The 16,487-nt window shown below is 39.8% G+C and overlaps 1 protein-coding gene across 1 annotated transcript in view; it reads left to right on the top strand.

Annotated features, from left to right (window-relative positions):
- Nucleotides 1-11,193, top strand: part of ntng2b (netrin g2b) — a 72,617-nt gene extending 61,424 nt beyond the window's left edge. The window contains 3 exon segments of the mRNA XM_078271576.1: nucleotides 3,887-4,054; nucleotides 8,323-8,457; nucleotides 10,281-11,193. Of these exon segments, the coding sequence (XP_078127702.1) occupies nucleotides 3,887-4,054; nucleotides 8,323-8,457; nucleotides 10,281-10,504 (527 nt within the window). The 3' untranslated portion in view covers nucleotides 10,505-11,193.
- Nucleotides 11,194-16,487: the final 5,294 nt, after the last annotated feature.

Raw genomic sequence — 16,487 nt, 5'->3', positions numbered from 1 at the left:
GCAAGAGTGAACTTTAAGTTAATCTTTTTGGAGTGTTTTGAAAAGGAGCGTTTTGAAAACAGAAGCCATGTCAGGTTCTAGTCCACCACAGAAATTACAACTAATCAAAAAATATTAAGCTGTCAAATGCAGCACTACAATAGTTTCTTGCATAAAGACTCATAACATCTTGAGGGTAACTTTTGGGTTCTGTTCAACCAGTTAAGAAACACTGCACTAGGTAAATATTGTGTCAGCTTTATAGAACAAAGCAATCCCCTTCTTTCAGGTAGAATCTAATGGGAATCCCATCCACCTAATCCATAAAACCTCTCTGTAGTACTGATGCTCACCCATTCCTGCTCCAGCTGTGTGAAAGTATAGTGCTGTAGATGACTAGCACAGTGAATGATGTGAAGACAAATCTTAAACAAAGATTCCTTCATCCCTCAAGGGCTTCTGAAACTCTTGATCTCAGGAGAGCCCCAGGCCAGACAGTTGTTTGGGATCATATACGATGATTTCAGTGGTAAGAGACCAACATGACCAGCACCTGGTCTGAAGATACAGGCAGGAGACTAGCGCTTGAATTCTTTAGTTCAGATCAGTGGATTGTAAACTTTTTCTGTCATTGAACTTAAGTGTGGATGTTGTTTGTGAAGCAGACAACCTGTGGAAAAATCCATTTCATTGCATGTCTTATGTTTTTCATTTTGCTCATTCTTTCCGTATGCAACTCCCCCTTGGTTGTGTTTGCTTCATGTGCATAATAAAGGTAAGTATTTCATATTACTAAACCATCAATCAATTGCCGACATTGACATTCTGGTTTATTGATTTTAAGAAATGATGCTTGTTAGAGATATATATATATAATATATATATATATATATATATATATATATATATATATATATATATATCCTTCAACCTCAGAGACTCTTTGATGTAGGCAGCTCTCTTACTCTCATTGCAACTGTCTTTCATCGTTAACAATTCACAATTGATAAATACCAATAAAGCAGCATCTTGACTCATAACGTTAATTTGTGGAACAATGTCCCATTGCCTCTCTAGTCTGTGGAGTAATTGGCCATTTATATTTAATTAGGCAGTTCTTCCCCCACCGCTAGCATGGCTTCCTCAGTGCTGAGAGAGGTACTTTATGGCACTGCTCTCACTGGCTTCCTTTTAAACCAGCTCATTAATATTTCAGCTGGCATCATCAACCAAACAATAATAAAATAATAATGTGACGGCTGATTAAACAGCTAAACTCCGACTTTTTAATGTGCATTTAAATGTGTATTTGCATAAACATGCCTGGTAAACGCCTCTTTAGAGGACAGTGATGCCTTGCAGCACACTATTGCAGCCAACTTCTAAAGCTTAATAAAACCTTAATTAGGTACCAGCCTCAGCCAAGATAATCGTAGTGAGAATGTAGAGCAACACTTGCTGCAGATCCTACTGTAAATTATATCAGGCTTTCATTACTCCCTCTGTGAAAAAAAAATGACACAAAAGGTCTTACACCATTTTCCACAGCATCTTTATTTGTAGCTTTGCTCTTAGGGTATGAAATATGGAAGCAGTCTTAAATTACAGTGGGGGAAAAAAAAAAGTATTTAGTCAGCCAACAATTGTGCAAGTTCTCCCACTTAAAAAGATGAGAGGCCTGTAATTTTCAACTTCAACTATGAGAGACAAAATGAGAAAAAAAAATCCAGAAAAATCACATTGTAGGATTTTTAATGAATTTATTTGCAAATGATGGTGGAAAATAAGTATTTGGACAATAATAAAAGTTCATCTCAATACTTTGTTATATACCCTTTGTTGGCAATGACAGAGGTCAAACGTTTTCTGTAAGTCTTCACAAGGTTTTCACACACTGTTGCTGGTATTTTGGCCCATTCCTCCATGCAGATCTCCTCTAGAGCAGTGATGTTTTGGGGCTGTCGCTGGGCAACACGGACTTTCAACTCCCTCCAAAGATTTTCTATGGGGTTGAGATCTGGAGACTGGCTAGGCCACTCCAGGACCTTGAAATGCTTCTTACGAAGCCACTCCTTCGTTGCCCGGGCGGTGTGTTTGGGATCATTGTCATGCTGAAAGACCCAGCCACGTTTCATCTTCAATGCCCTTGCTGATGGAAGGAGGTTTTCACTCAAAATCTCACAATACATGGCCCCATTCATTCTTTCCTTCACACGGATCAGTCGTTCTGGTCCCTTTGCAGAAAAACAGCCCCAAAGCATGATGTTTCCACCCCCATGCTTCACAGTAGGTATGGTGTTCTTTGGATGCAACTCAGCATTCTTTCCCCTCCAAACACGATGAGTTGAGTTTTACCAAAAAGTTCTATTTTGGTTTCATCTGACCATATGACATTCTCCCAATCCTCTTCTGGATCATCCAAATGCTCTCTAGCAAACTCCAGACGGGCCTGGACATGTACTGGCTTAAGCAGTGGGACACGCAGGATTTGAGTCCCTGGCGGCATAGTGTGTTACTGATGGTAGCCTTTGTTACTTTGGTCCCAGCTCTCTGCAGGTCATTCACTAGGTCCCCCCGTGTGGTTCTGGGATTTTTGCTCAATGTTCTTGTGATCATTTTGACCCCACGGGGTGAGATCTTGCGTGGAGCCCCGGATCGAGGGAGATTATTAGTGGTCTTGTATGTCTTCCATTTTCTTATAATTTCTCCCACAGTTGAGTTCTTCACACCAAGCTGCTTACCTATTGCAGATTCAGTCTTCCCAGCCTGGTGTAGGTCTACAATTTTGTTTCTGGTGTCCTTTGACAGCTCTTTGGTCATGGCCATAGTGGAGTTTGGAGTGTGACTGTTTGAGGTTGTGGACAGGTGTCTTTTATACTGATAACAAGTTCAAACAGGTGTCATTAATACAGGTAACGAGTGGAGGACAGAGGAGCCTCTTAAAGAAGAAGTTACAGGTCTGTGAGAGCCAGAAATCTTGCTTGTTTGTAGGTGACCAAATACTTATTTTCCAGAGGAATTTGCAAATAAATTCATTAAAAATCCTACAATGTGATGAAGTGTACCTATGATGAAAATTAGAGGCCTCTCTCATCTTTTTAAGTGGGAGAACTTGCACAATTGGTGACTGACTAAATACTTTTTTGCCCCACTGTATAAAGCGTACGAGCATGTAGAGCAGAACCTGCAATCAAATCCTCTTAGATAATTTTATGAATTACAAAGAGAAAATTTAATTAAGAGCTCTGATGGTGCAGCGCTTTATGAAAGAGAATTTAAGACTGGAAATGAAGAACAAACAGTGAAAAGGGAGGAGAAGCAGTGGAGGTTAAGTGGTGTCAGACCGATTTCATGGTGTCAGGTGCAGTCTGAAAACACCTACTGTACTGTATCACTCACCTCAAACTCCCTTGGTTAGGATTCTTTAGCTTATAATCTGCTCATACGGTAATGCAATTATATTCCCAGACACAATTATCATGCCTGCACTCACACGCCTGCACACATATACACAAACAAGCATGCACACACACACACGCGCACACACACATGCACATATAGTGGAATTCCCATCAGTAATCAGTGCAGCCCAGTGAAGCAGACTCAGCAGACCTGAGTCTAGTAATGGAGAGGGAGTGGTATGTCTTTATTGAACCAATATAGAGTCAGAAAGGCAAGTCGTAAAACACCCTCAGAGTCATTCATTTGTTCACTGACGTCTAAAACTAAAACCGTCAGACATATCTCTTAGTGCAAGTCATTTATAATTTTCTACGGTCACTGAAGAATCCCATGAGAAGACTTTAAAAGGAAACTACCCTCTCCCAAGTATTAACTTCAACATCATGAACATGTCTATCTATCCTCCTCTAGCAAAAGAAACTTAAAGATCTGGCTTTTCTTTCAGACTGTGAGTGCTATGGCCACTCCAACCGCTGTAGCTACATCGACTACCTGAACATTGTCACATGCGTCAGCTGCAAGCACAACACCAGAGGCCAGAACTGCCAACACTGCAGACTGGGATACTTCCGCAACGCCTCTGCCGAACTGGATGATGAGAGCGTCTGCATCGGTCAGTCTGCAGGGGGACAGAGGGTGTGTGTGTGTGTGTGTGTGTGTGTGTGTGTGTGTGTGTGTGTGTGTGTGTGTGTGAGTGATTGGGAGATGATATAGTTGTTACTGCTTTTAAAATTCAATCAACTACTCTGATGTTTTTTTTTTTTTAAGTGATGATTGCCACAACAAGGTAGACTAGTAGTGAACATTTAAATAAATGCATGCAGTAAAAAAATGCTGTTGTCCTGACACTTTTAGAAAACACATTTTGTTGTGTTGGCTCTGTAACACAGAATTTGAAATGAATTTGTGGTTCACTCTCACCGCTCTCATCAGCATAGAGTCTACAGTACATGCAGCTGTTTTCAGCCAAAAAACCCTAAAAACATCACTGTTCATTACCTGCAGGACTTAACAGTAGAAACACAGTTAGCGACCACCTGGTAAACAAAGTAATGCGTTTAGCAGCTGAAGCGATAAAAAGATATTTCCTTCAAGAGTTGGTTGAGACCAAACCAGAGCTAAAAAGAGGGTGAATATTGGACTTACACTACCGGTCAAAAGTTTGGGGTCACTTAGAAATTTCCATTCCACTCCATTATAGACAGAATACCAGCTGAGATCAGTTGCATTGTTTTTTTTAACCAGGGCAGCAGTTTTCAGATTACATTATGTGCTTACATAATTGCAAAAGGGTTCTCCAATGTTAGCCTTTTAAAATGATATCAGATTAGTAAACAGAATGTGCCTTTGGAACATTGGATGAATGGTTGCTGATAATGGGCAATGTAGATATTGCATTATGGACGGATAATACCACAGCAGTGGTATAGAAGGCACAACAGCGCCTGTATTTCCTCAGACTTCTTAAAAAAAAACCTGTCTGAGAAGCTATTAGTGCTCTTCTACCGTTCCTCCATAGAGAGCATCCTGGTGTATTGTGTGACTGTGTGGTAGGCTGGATGCTCTGTAGCAGACAAAAAACGAATACAGAGAGTGATCAACACAGCACAGAAGATCGTTGGTTGTCCTCTTCCCTCACTAAAGGGAAACTGCCAACTTAAGACTGCTCTCAAAAGCCACCAAAATTACACAAGACTGTTCTCACCCAGGGGCCTGTTTCACAAAAGCAGAATGTATAAATCCAGGATAACTGATAAAGCGAGGCTTGACCTAGTCTAATCTGTGCATCCTGGCTTGGTGCGTTTCACGAAGGCCAAGCCAGGCTGAGGAGGATCGACTAGGTTGAGCCAGGATGAAGTAATTCAGATAGATGCGGAGGTTTTCCTCAAAAGACTGTGAGCTCGATCACAAATTTACTGATGCCAAAATGGAGAATACACATTGTACATACTTTATACAGAGTGAGCAGCAGCTTCTTGTGGAAGTATGATGACGTGAAACACATTATTTTTACAAAAAGAAAAGAAACACAGCCCCTGTAATGAAACAGCGAGAGAAAGCGTAGCAGATGATCACGGACCGACCGCGTAATTAGCCTAAATATAGGCATTAACTGACCACTGCTCTGAATTAAAACCGTCATAATCATTCCATTCAAGGATTAGGCTACTAGTCATTTGCACAAATTAACAGTTGTACTATTTGCCTTAAAAGTAAGCAGAAGATAATGTTACTCAGGAAATTTACCATGAAGATCAATTTTCTAGGCTAGAATATAATGCGTAAGTATCTCTTTCCCTCTGTTCCTCCCTCTCTCTCATGGGCTAAAATATAAATGTCCTAAGTCATATTAACTTCCACTGCTCGCTTTTAATGCAAAGTGTACAACTGTTCGTTTTTGCAAATGACAAGTGACTCATTGAATGGTTTCAGTTAAGAGCAGTAGTTCATAAATGTATATTTTTAGACTATCATTCAGTCTGTCCGCTAGCCTATTATCTGCCACGCTTTTTCTCGCGTTTCTTTTATTTTTTTATAGAGGATGAGTTTCCTTCTCTACATATTATATGCCTTGCTCCCTTGTATATATGGACATAGAAAATAAAGACACTGAAGAAATTGGACTCTAAAATCTAGAAACTATAAAGATAATTAAGTGATAAATCCCATGCACACTGTAAACAGTAATGGAACAGAGTATATTCATCAGTTATTTCCCCCCCCAGCAAAATATAAGGTCAAAAACCATTGAGGTGTCCCCTCCCTGTTGTTACATGAATGTACAGTAGCCTACATCACTAGATAGTTACTGGTCCAGTGAACTAAGACTATAATTTGGGAGGATTGTACAATTAGGATATGTTCTTTAAATTGTACAGTCCTCCCAAATTATAGTCCCAGTTTACTGGACAACACAAATTGTGTGCTAAGAATGCCAAATCCAATGCACATGGAAGCTGAACAAACATGATCCTTATTGTTAAAGAATTAAAAAAAAAAATGAATCAACTAAAATAATTCAAGGTGCATTGGTCCACTATAGAAATGTACAGCATTGTATGTATTGCCCGTAGTAACAGACTTCATTTAAAAAACACATTTCAAATTGTATCAGCCTTTTCTAATTATCTCAACAACTGTCATAATATATTCATCAAACTTCTAACAACAATATGAACAGCCATCAAAAGTCATTGCTTGTACATACAAATATTTTGAGTGTTACCGCATTGTATGTATAAAAAGGTTTTGAACATTTTTCAACCAAGACTGATGCAAACATCAAGCACCGTTCAAGCTGAAAGGCATGGAGTACAGAGCCAAAACAATGAAAAACATTTATATTCTATTATAACCGTTATATTTTCTGACTGTACTGTAGACAAATGCATCTCTTAGATCTTTTTGGACAATGATACACTGTTTGTATGCATTCACAGAGAAGTTGTCCCTTTTTTTACTCTTATTAAGGACATGTCCTAATAAGAGGTCACTCTGTTTGCATAGCTGTGGAGTGAAAATCTGGTGTTGATTTGGATCCATCTGTAGGTGAACTGCAGGGGGTTGGAGGGTAAACTCGTGGCGGTTGGGGCGCACACAGGGCCAGGCCTTGGAGTCAGCACAAATAAGGCCCCATTAACTCATCTGCCAGCACACTGGCACACCGAGCACGGCAACAGAAATCAGTTCACACCACGTATCTCTAGAGCAAGAGACCATGCCATCCCAAACACTAATGCATTTGCACACACATTTTACACAGCTACGCATCACTCTCAGTAGCGCACATACAATCCCAATATTAATGCGCATGACCCAAAAACACACGGTTATCAACCGCATTGCTGTGGTTGTGTAATCGGTTTCAATTTTATGAATATTTTTATAATACATTTTATTATAAATGAGTTCATTTGATCATGGGTTCAAGTAAAAGACGAGCTATTGGCTTACATCAAATCATAAGAGAAACATTGGTTCATTATCAACCGACTGACGGATGAGGATGAGGGAAAAAAACATCTAACAGACAAGTTCAATGTCATCTTGTGTTAAAAAGGTAAATCTGTCTCAGACTGATTTGACATGAATCTCAGTATGCAGTTAGCATTTCAATATAACAAATATACAAGTTATTGTGATTGGTAGGAAGGGAGAGTTCAGGGTGTATCTTAATGCGAGTTTGTGGTGTTTTATAGGCCATTTGAATCATAAGAATGTCAACAGACAGAACTTACATTTGTTTAATTATGCAGCACAACAACGTCTGCATGTCCCTCAACTGTTCAAAATACCACAATGTTCCCTACACTTATTCCACCTGCCTTTGAAATCAGAAATTGTGTAATCAAAAGAACGTACAGTTCTATTTAGATGGGATTAGTTTTCCAAACAACATCTGATATATACAGTACTTTCTGACACAGGGTATCTGTCATTTCATTTTTCTGTTTACATGGGAGAGGAATCACTGTGGTCTATTGCCAGTATGGCAGGCTGTATGATAGGTGTTGTTTTTAGGAAACCTATGCCAAACATTAACCTCTTAGAGACATTGAGACAGTTTGTTTAATGTCTGTAGGATCAAAAGAACTTTATAATATTTAAAATGTTTCAGTCCAGACACCCTTACATGTATCACATTATCTTTGCAATTCTCAGCATGGTGGTAAAATAATTCTTGCTGAAAAGGATGTAAATTTCAGGTCTGAATCTCTGCAGCATTTTGGGAAACTCCGCCCTAACATGCACAGTACTGCAGCTCTGAAAGGCATCAATACCAAAGACAAATCTGTGGTCTGAATACAAATGTGCACCTTTGGCTGAACTTAATTCAACTCTAGGTCAAATCCCTAAATCTCTTTTCCTCTCTTCTTTCAGAGTGCAACTGCAACCAGATGGGTTCTGTTCATGACCGGTGTAACGGCACAGGCTTCTGCCAGTGTAAAGATGGGGCCACGGGGGCCAAGTGTGACGACTGTCTGCCAGGATACTACTGGAAACAAGGCTGTTACAGTGAGTATGAGGAGGCTGATTTTTGGCAGGTTCATGTCTAAGGGCCCTTTTTTAACAATCTAAGCGCACGGTGTGTCTAGTTTAACTGCGGAAAAAGGGTCCGTGCGCATGGTTCAAAAGGGTTGTCTTCATTAATTCATAGGTGTGTTTTGGGCGTAACATGCAATAAACTAATCAGTGTCATCTCCCATTCCCTTTAAAAGCCAGGCACGTTTGTATCTTGGCGCATTGCTATTATGATGGCGGATTTGTTAAGCAGGAAGGAGAGATTTTCAGGAGAAGAAACTGCTTGCACGTGAAGTGAAAGCACCAGTAACCATAACAACATGTAATATAAAATATATAGATATACACAATAATACTATTTCACATTTTAATATTTTTATTTTGAATCTTTTGCATGTTTGTGTGCTGCTGCGCGTCCCCGTTTGTGTAACAAGCATAGTGTGCGTGCGCATTTTACTAACGTGCTGTTAAAATAACAATGAAATGCTGCGTTATTGACTTTAGACCAGGTTTTTGTTGGTCAATGGCGCAATCACTTTCCGCTGCCTCAAGACAGCAATACGCCAAGAATGCACCTGAACATACCTCCCTGTAAGACCAGCACACCCATGGGCGCACAGATGGGCGCAGGTGCATTTGCTATTTAAATGACGTTGGCACTGGACGAGAAATTAACAACTGTGTCGGTCTTAAACCAGCAAAGACACTTGCGTCGGGCTTTGCGCTGCGCCGGGTGCAAGATAGGGTTCTAAAAGTCTAGGAATGAACAAATGTTGTAGCCTTCCAGGGCCTTTGTGAGTGCACTGTGCCACTTACTGTAGCTTGTGCATCTCCCAGTGTTTTCTTCGGGAATCGAATAAGGGAATAGATCATGCAGCTCGTTAGCAGCATCAGCTGCTCTTTTAATTGATGACCCTGTCACTCCTTAACCCCATTACAGGAAATCGCCTTCCTCTACCATCTAGTGAGGGCCCTCAGTCTCACATAGACCCTCCCCACCTACACATATTGAACCTCCACAGGCATGCGTGCCTTTTAAATGTGGGTTTGTTTACTACAATATGTCCCATATAGTTGTAAATAGTAGTACAGTATGTTTTAAATTTGACACCTTACTTCAAATACTTCAATGCAACAGAGCCAATTATCTTTGGAGTGATAAAACATGTTCGCTCATTTAAGTATTTCCTGTCGTGGAAGCCTGATCCTCTATTGTCTGTCAGTACATTTTTAGGTCAAGTATCTTGTGCAGTACAACTACCTCTGTGCTTTTCCTAATGCCTTTTATAGCATTTTAACAATGCAATGTGTTCCTCCAATCATTAATATCACATGCAGTGTATTTTCTATTTAAGACAATGATTTTATACTTGACCCTGAGAAAGTGCAGGCTCAAGAAAAAAAGACAGAGAAAAGGGCTGCAAAAACAAAAAAAGCAGGTGTTACCTGTTTATGTCCCTGAGGCAAAGACCGGAGAATTTATCTTGCCTCCTTACTTCCTCCTGCTTTTCTTTTCTACTTTGTTCTTTCTGCCCTGAATTCTTCTCCTCCTCATCTATCCCATCATGCTTTTTCTAACATTGCCCCTCTTTATCTTTCCTCACCTGTCTGTCTTTCTCTTTGCCATACATCTTTCTTTCGTCTTTGTGCTCTTTATTCCCCTATCCTTTCCCTGCCTGTCACTCTGTCACTTTGCCATGCCCTCTTTATTCCCAACTCCTCTCTCTCTCATTCTCTTTACCTCTGCAATTCCTTCACTCTCCCTCTTTTCCTCTACTTCTCCTGCTCTGTCTGTCTGCCTTTGTCTCCACTCACAGCTAACGTTTGTGACGAGGAGATGCTCCTGTGCCAGAACGGAGGAACATGCTACCAGAGCCAGAAGTGCATCTGTCCTCCAGAGTTTAAGGGGGTACTGTGCCAACACTCCCGCTGCGAGGCGGGCAAGGACTGCAACGCCGCCTCTTCCCTGCACCTTACCACAGCCACCCTGCTGCTCTGCACTCTGCTCGCCCACCTGCTGGCCACGTTAACTCCCCACTGAGCCACGAAAACCCCCTCACACCAAGAAGTGTGTGTATGTGTGTGTGTACGTGAGGCGAGGGGTGACCCAGAGTGGGTAGGGCCGCCCCCAGTCGTGGACCCGACAAACACACACCGCAGCACCGGCAAAAGCACACACACTTACACAACACAAACTAGCCCCAATTTCCTTTCAAACACGCATATATATATATATATATATATACACACACACACACACACACACACACATATATACATACATACATACACACACACACACACACACATATACACACACACATACCTCACAGGACTATTATGATACTGAGTGTTTGCTCAGGTGTGAGAAGGACAAAGACAGAATAAAGGGGAGCGACCTCAGAGAAAAAAAGATGCAGACGAAGGGGGAAAAATCATACCAACCACTGTTCCCTTTATTCCAGAGCTGGAGCAATGTGCATCAAACCAAAAAGCATAAACAAAACACTTAAATCACCACTGTTTCACTTCTAAGGGAATGGCTGTTGTACCCACAAGGACCTTTTCTTTTCTTTTGTTTTCTTGGTTGATTTAAGGATCTCACCTCCGCTTGACTGACGGCCAAGGTGTGTGTGTGTGGTCAGACTCCGTGAGAATACGAGACACGACGAACGAGACGGGAGGCGAGGTGCGCGTTTGATCCTGCTGCTGAGGCCTACATAGTATATTAACCAGGTTTCATTTATTCTCAAAAGATGAGGCTTGATTTTACATTTATTCTATTTCTGCTGCATTCTTTTATTTTTTATTATATCTTCAGTTATTGTATCTAACGTGCCCACTAACCACTAAGTCGCTGAGATCATACATATTATATAATATCCAGGGGATTACAAATTATAAAAAATTTAGTCACTATTATGGTTGTTATAGGAATGAGTGATTGTTGCCACACTTAGCGAGATTTAATCTTCACACAGTATTCAGGAAGCAGAATTTAACTTATCAGAAATCTAAAAGAGAGAGAAAAGATATCGACCACGTATCAATATTATATGACATTATTTGAATATTTTTTGTAGAAATTATTTTTGTTTGGAGTTACAATAAATTATAAAAAATTACATTTACAACTATTCCAAATGAGCATTTTATTACACTGAGTGTAAACCTTGCAGTAAATATGACTGTTATTTGCCTTCTTGCTTGTACTTTTTTCATTTAATCAATCAAATGTCCGTGATGACATGCTGTTAACATCTTTTTTTCCAGTGGGGTGAAAAGAAAATAGAGAAAGTCATCCATTTGATCCATTTCATTCACTTTTGACACAGAGTTGAATGCTTATAATTACAAACAGATTATTCCAGTTTAAAATACAACAGTCTGTCTGACAATCACAAAGAACTGCTTTCCTGTCAAGAGAATATAAATTATTTTATTCTGATAAAAGTTGCAAAGAGCTTTTTATATCTGAAAATGGCACTTGCCAATACAGCACAAGGGATGGGCTGATTACAAATATTTTCTATTAACAGTGGAGATGCTGATACTGATTCACCACGGTCCTGTGAGACGGAGCCAATGACCCTGAGGCCAGATTTTCCCATCTTGAACTCTCCTTTGCAAGACTGTTCCAGTGACACGTTGGGTTTAGCGAAAAAAAATCTCATTTAAGTTTGTTTTTTTTCCCCTTAGCAAAACTACATCTTTTCACTGAGAAAGGCTCAATTGCTGAGTCAGCCCAGGTTCACAGTGGATAAAGAGATGTGAATGCTGCATCACACCAGGATATAGTGTACATCAAAGATAAAAGCGAGACTAAGCCTGTGAGAAATGACAAGACAGGGATTCTTGTATTACGCCTCTATTTTCTGAGCTGGTGGTAGCTGCATTAGCTATTCTGTGTGTCGGGCTTATCCCCTCTGAGCCTGAATAATGTCAAGAACTGAGATTTGGGAGGGAATAGTTTATGAATGTCGAACATTGAGAAATTATGTAAAGGAAAACATTTCATTGTGGAAGAATCAAAATGTAGTTAAACTACCAAAAGAAAAAATACTCATACATATACAGTACATTTCAGAATAATATATATTATAAAATTTGATTATAATTATTGACTATTATTATTGACTATTAACCCGTGTTTTGACCAAGTCATCTTTGCTCAAGTCCCAAGTAAGTCTAAAGTAATTTAGTCTATATCCTTGACGTTCCACTTCCGGAGTTGCTCCGTTGCCGCCATAAAATCTGCCGGATTTCACTCATTTAGGCCGGATATCCGTTGCTTTGGGCTTCCTTTGTGTTGGCATTTTAAACTCTGGTCGATTTATGAGGACTATGGTTAACCTTTTCTCAGATCTCTGCAGGGTAAATCCAGACAGCTAGCTATCTGTCCAATCTGAGTTTTATGTTGCACAACTAAAAACAACTTTTAAAAAGTACACGTTCCACCAAAACAAGTTCCCCTCGAGCCTATTTTGCAGCGGCACCGCGGATTTTCTCCGTTGCTTAGCACCGCCCCAAGACGATTGGGATTGGTTTAAAGAAATGCCAATAAACCAGAGCACGTTTTCCTCCCATCCCCGAATGCTTGTGAAGTAGCCAGACTCTCCTCCAGTGCGCTTCGGAGGAGGGTCTGGCAAAGCGAGACAACGAAGTCATTTGGTCCAAGTCTCGAGTTATTTTTTTGGGGTCAAGTCAAGGGTTATGTCAAGTCGAGTACTTAGTTAAAGCAAGTCAAGTCCCAAATCAAGTCACTTTTTTGATAACGCTACGTTACTGGCTGTGCGGACAAACCAACTGACTGACTAACGGTAGCTACCTCACTAACATGTGAACCAGCCAATCCAGTTCTGATATTTGCATATCGAGCAGACACTAACCAATCAGAATGAGTCTTCAAATGACGAACAAAGTTTGAGGTTGTAGTCTGGCCAAAAGTGATTACTCGTGGCACAGACGCAGCCATTGTGGTGGTCTGCTCCGACTAATGAGGCTTCCTCAGGGGTCTTTGATGTTATGTGTTGCCAAAGCAAGTAGTGTGACTGATCATCCAGTCATGACAATCAAATACCGGGGAGATTTTTGAGTCGTCCGATCATGATTCACAGTTTGCGCTGCTGAAAAGTATAATTGATAGTAAGACAAAAACGTGATAACATTACACTTTATTATTTTATATTTAACAGCTAACATTTAAACTTATGAATACACGCAAGTCATCATGCCTCAATTCAATGTCAAGTCGCAAGTCATCAAAACGGTGACTCGAGACGACCAAGTCACCAAATCTCAAGTCCACATCTCTGCCATTACCTACAGCTGTCAAATAAAGGTAGTGCCATAATAAAAAGGTAATGGGTGAAATATTTCCATCAGGAATGTAGTGGAATAGAAGTATAAAGTAGCATAAAATGGAAATGCTCAAGTAAAGTACCTCAAATTGGTACTGAAGTGCAGTACTTGAGTAAATGTACTTAGTTACTTTCCCCCACTGGATCTATTACATGAAATATGAGAGAAGTACATGGACTGGACTAGGCTAATTCATTCTTCTACCTAAATTAGAAGGGAGAGTTAAGACACACTGCAACTTAAAAGGAATAATTTAAGATTTTGTGAAATGTGCTTTTTTGCTTTCTTGCCAAAAGCTAGATGAGGAGATATATATATATATCATTCTCATGTCTGTTTGGTAAATATAAAGCTACAGTCAGCAGTTGGTTAACTTAGCATAAAGACTGGAAGCTGGGGGAAACAGCTAGCCTGTCTCTGTCTAAAGTTAAAATAAATTATATATATATATATATATATATATATATATATATATATATATATATATAGAAATTGAAATTCAACTTACAACCGGAATCGTTAGCATTGTTCCATTCAGTGGCTTCATGTACAAAATAATCTGTGCTGACGTTTAACAAAGGAGGCATATTCCAGTCATACATTGTTAATCAAGATTAAAACCAATTTTTTTCATGAATGAAACCTGACAAATGAGAGTGGAAGTGCCAAATGATGCCTCTATTCAAGACAAAACTGTGAATAATTGTATCATTACGGTTTATTATGGTAATAAATGAATATTCAGATGAACCTACCTAATTAAATTAAAATGGAGCAACACTGTGCTTTTCTGCCTTGAGATGAACCAGAAGACATATCAAAAAAGTTGAATGAGACTAAACTCTCAGAACAGAAAGCTCTTCTTTATATTTCACCTCTCACCTGTGAATAATGAGTATAAAAAAAAAAGCTAAATCATCTTTCAATTTATGTTTTATCTCTTTACAAAGTGAGTGGGTTTCAGAAGTATATTTTGAAGTGGTCAGGTACAGTGAGACAACCCAAACATGTATATTGACGTAAAGATATTGAGAGTACTGCTGATACCGAAACAAGTACTGTCTCAGCCATACCATGAACTTAACACTTATCATCTGATCTGAATAATTGACTCATAAAAAGGTAATGTAAGAGTGTTGTATAGCTCCTGCCTGACTGTGTGCGTGTGTGCGTGAGATCAGAGATGTGGGCGAACAGAGGCTGAATAAGTTTGTCTTTGGTCTCGTGACCATAACTCAGAGTTTGGTAATAAAAATGATCTATTTGTCCCCGTCATCTCTGCACTGTTTTCCCAGCTGTACCATTGCCTCCTGTTTGGAGTATTTTGGGCTGTGGATTTCACATGAGGTTTTCACGTTTTGCCTGCCCTAAAATTGTCTTTGTTTTGAGGATACACATGCCAGTCACCTTCCCCATGTTGTGCCTTTGTACAGCCCTACCATTTCTTGTACATGACCTGATTTCTCTGGGGTTTCACTGATCTCCTGTTTTATCATCTTTCATAAAAAAAAAAAAAAAAATGGGTTAGAGGCCTTTGCTCGACAAATCCCTCTGGAAGAGGCCTGACAGAGTCTTTTTAGTGTCAGCTGACATTGTTATAGAACAAAGTTTGCATAGCGAGGAGGTCGGGGTGAATGAATGGGTCAACAAAACATCGGACTTTAACACAGGAAACTGCTGTTGGTTTCCTGTTTCCATGCAACAGTCAAAGTTGTTTTTTTCATGCATGACAACAATCGTTCCCTAACCTTAACAAAATGGTTATTATTGTAACCATGAAAACCAGGTTCCCCTAACCTTAAAGAATTAGTTATTTTATTCAATAAAACAAGATCCCGAGCCACTGAGGTCCATTTCGGAACAAATTCATTACCCTATAGTACTTGACTTTAAAAACACATGGTCAAACACCTTTAGCTAATTGCACCACCCAACGTAATGGCTGTATTCAACCACTGCTGACTATATAGAAATCTTTGGGAGAATGTGTTTAATCTTACACATTCCAATTTAAATTTGCAGTGTTTTTAAGTCACTTTCAAGCAGTTTTGTGTTTCCAGCTGGCCTTCATCTGTCTCGCTCCCTTCGATTGACAGATGCAGGACATGATGATGCCGTCCCTCCTGCCCTCAACCTCATCTACACTTCACCTCTCAGTTCTGGAGACAACATCACAATTGCCAGCAAGAATAAAACATTACTGACTGATTAGGAATGTTTTTCAGGCACTTTTGTCCAATTAAATGACTGCTTCTTTTGAGAATGTCCATACATGTATTAATACAGCCAAACTGTTACGCTCAAGTGTTACGCCCGGTCTTTTGAGTAACCGTTTGACAGGCGCTACTACACGGAAAAACACACTGAGAGAAAGACTGTTTCTAACGGGGTTTTTTTTTTTTGTTGCCTTTCTTGTTTTCCACAAACTTTTTTTAAATACACCTTTTACCTGGGTGAGTCAGTGATACAGCACAAACTCCTCTAGAAGTAAGAAAGACATACACTCATCAGGGCAAGTTAGTCTCATTCTAACATTAAATGCAACACATAGGGAGAACGACACAGGGGGATTAATGTTACTGGCTAGGTTAACCTTTAGCAGCTGCGTGTTCTTAATATACGAGCCCAGGTTGGCTTTAACTCGGTTGTACGACTATTTGTAA

Source organism: Sander vitreus, chromosome 16, assembly GCF_031162955.1.
Source record: "Sander vitreus isolate 19-12246 chromosome 16, sanVit1, whole genome shotgun sequence".
NCBI lineage: Eukaryota > Metazoa > Chordata > Actinopteri > Perciformes > Percidae > Sander > Sander vitreus.
The sequence above is the reverse complement of the archived record's forward strand: the minus strand, read 5'-3'. Positions and strand labels throughout refer to the sequence as shown.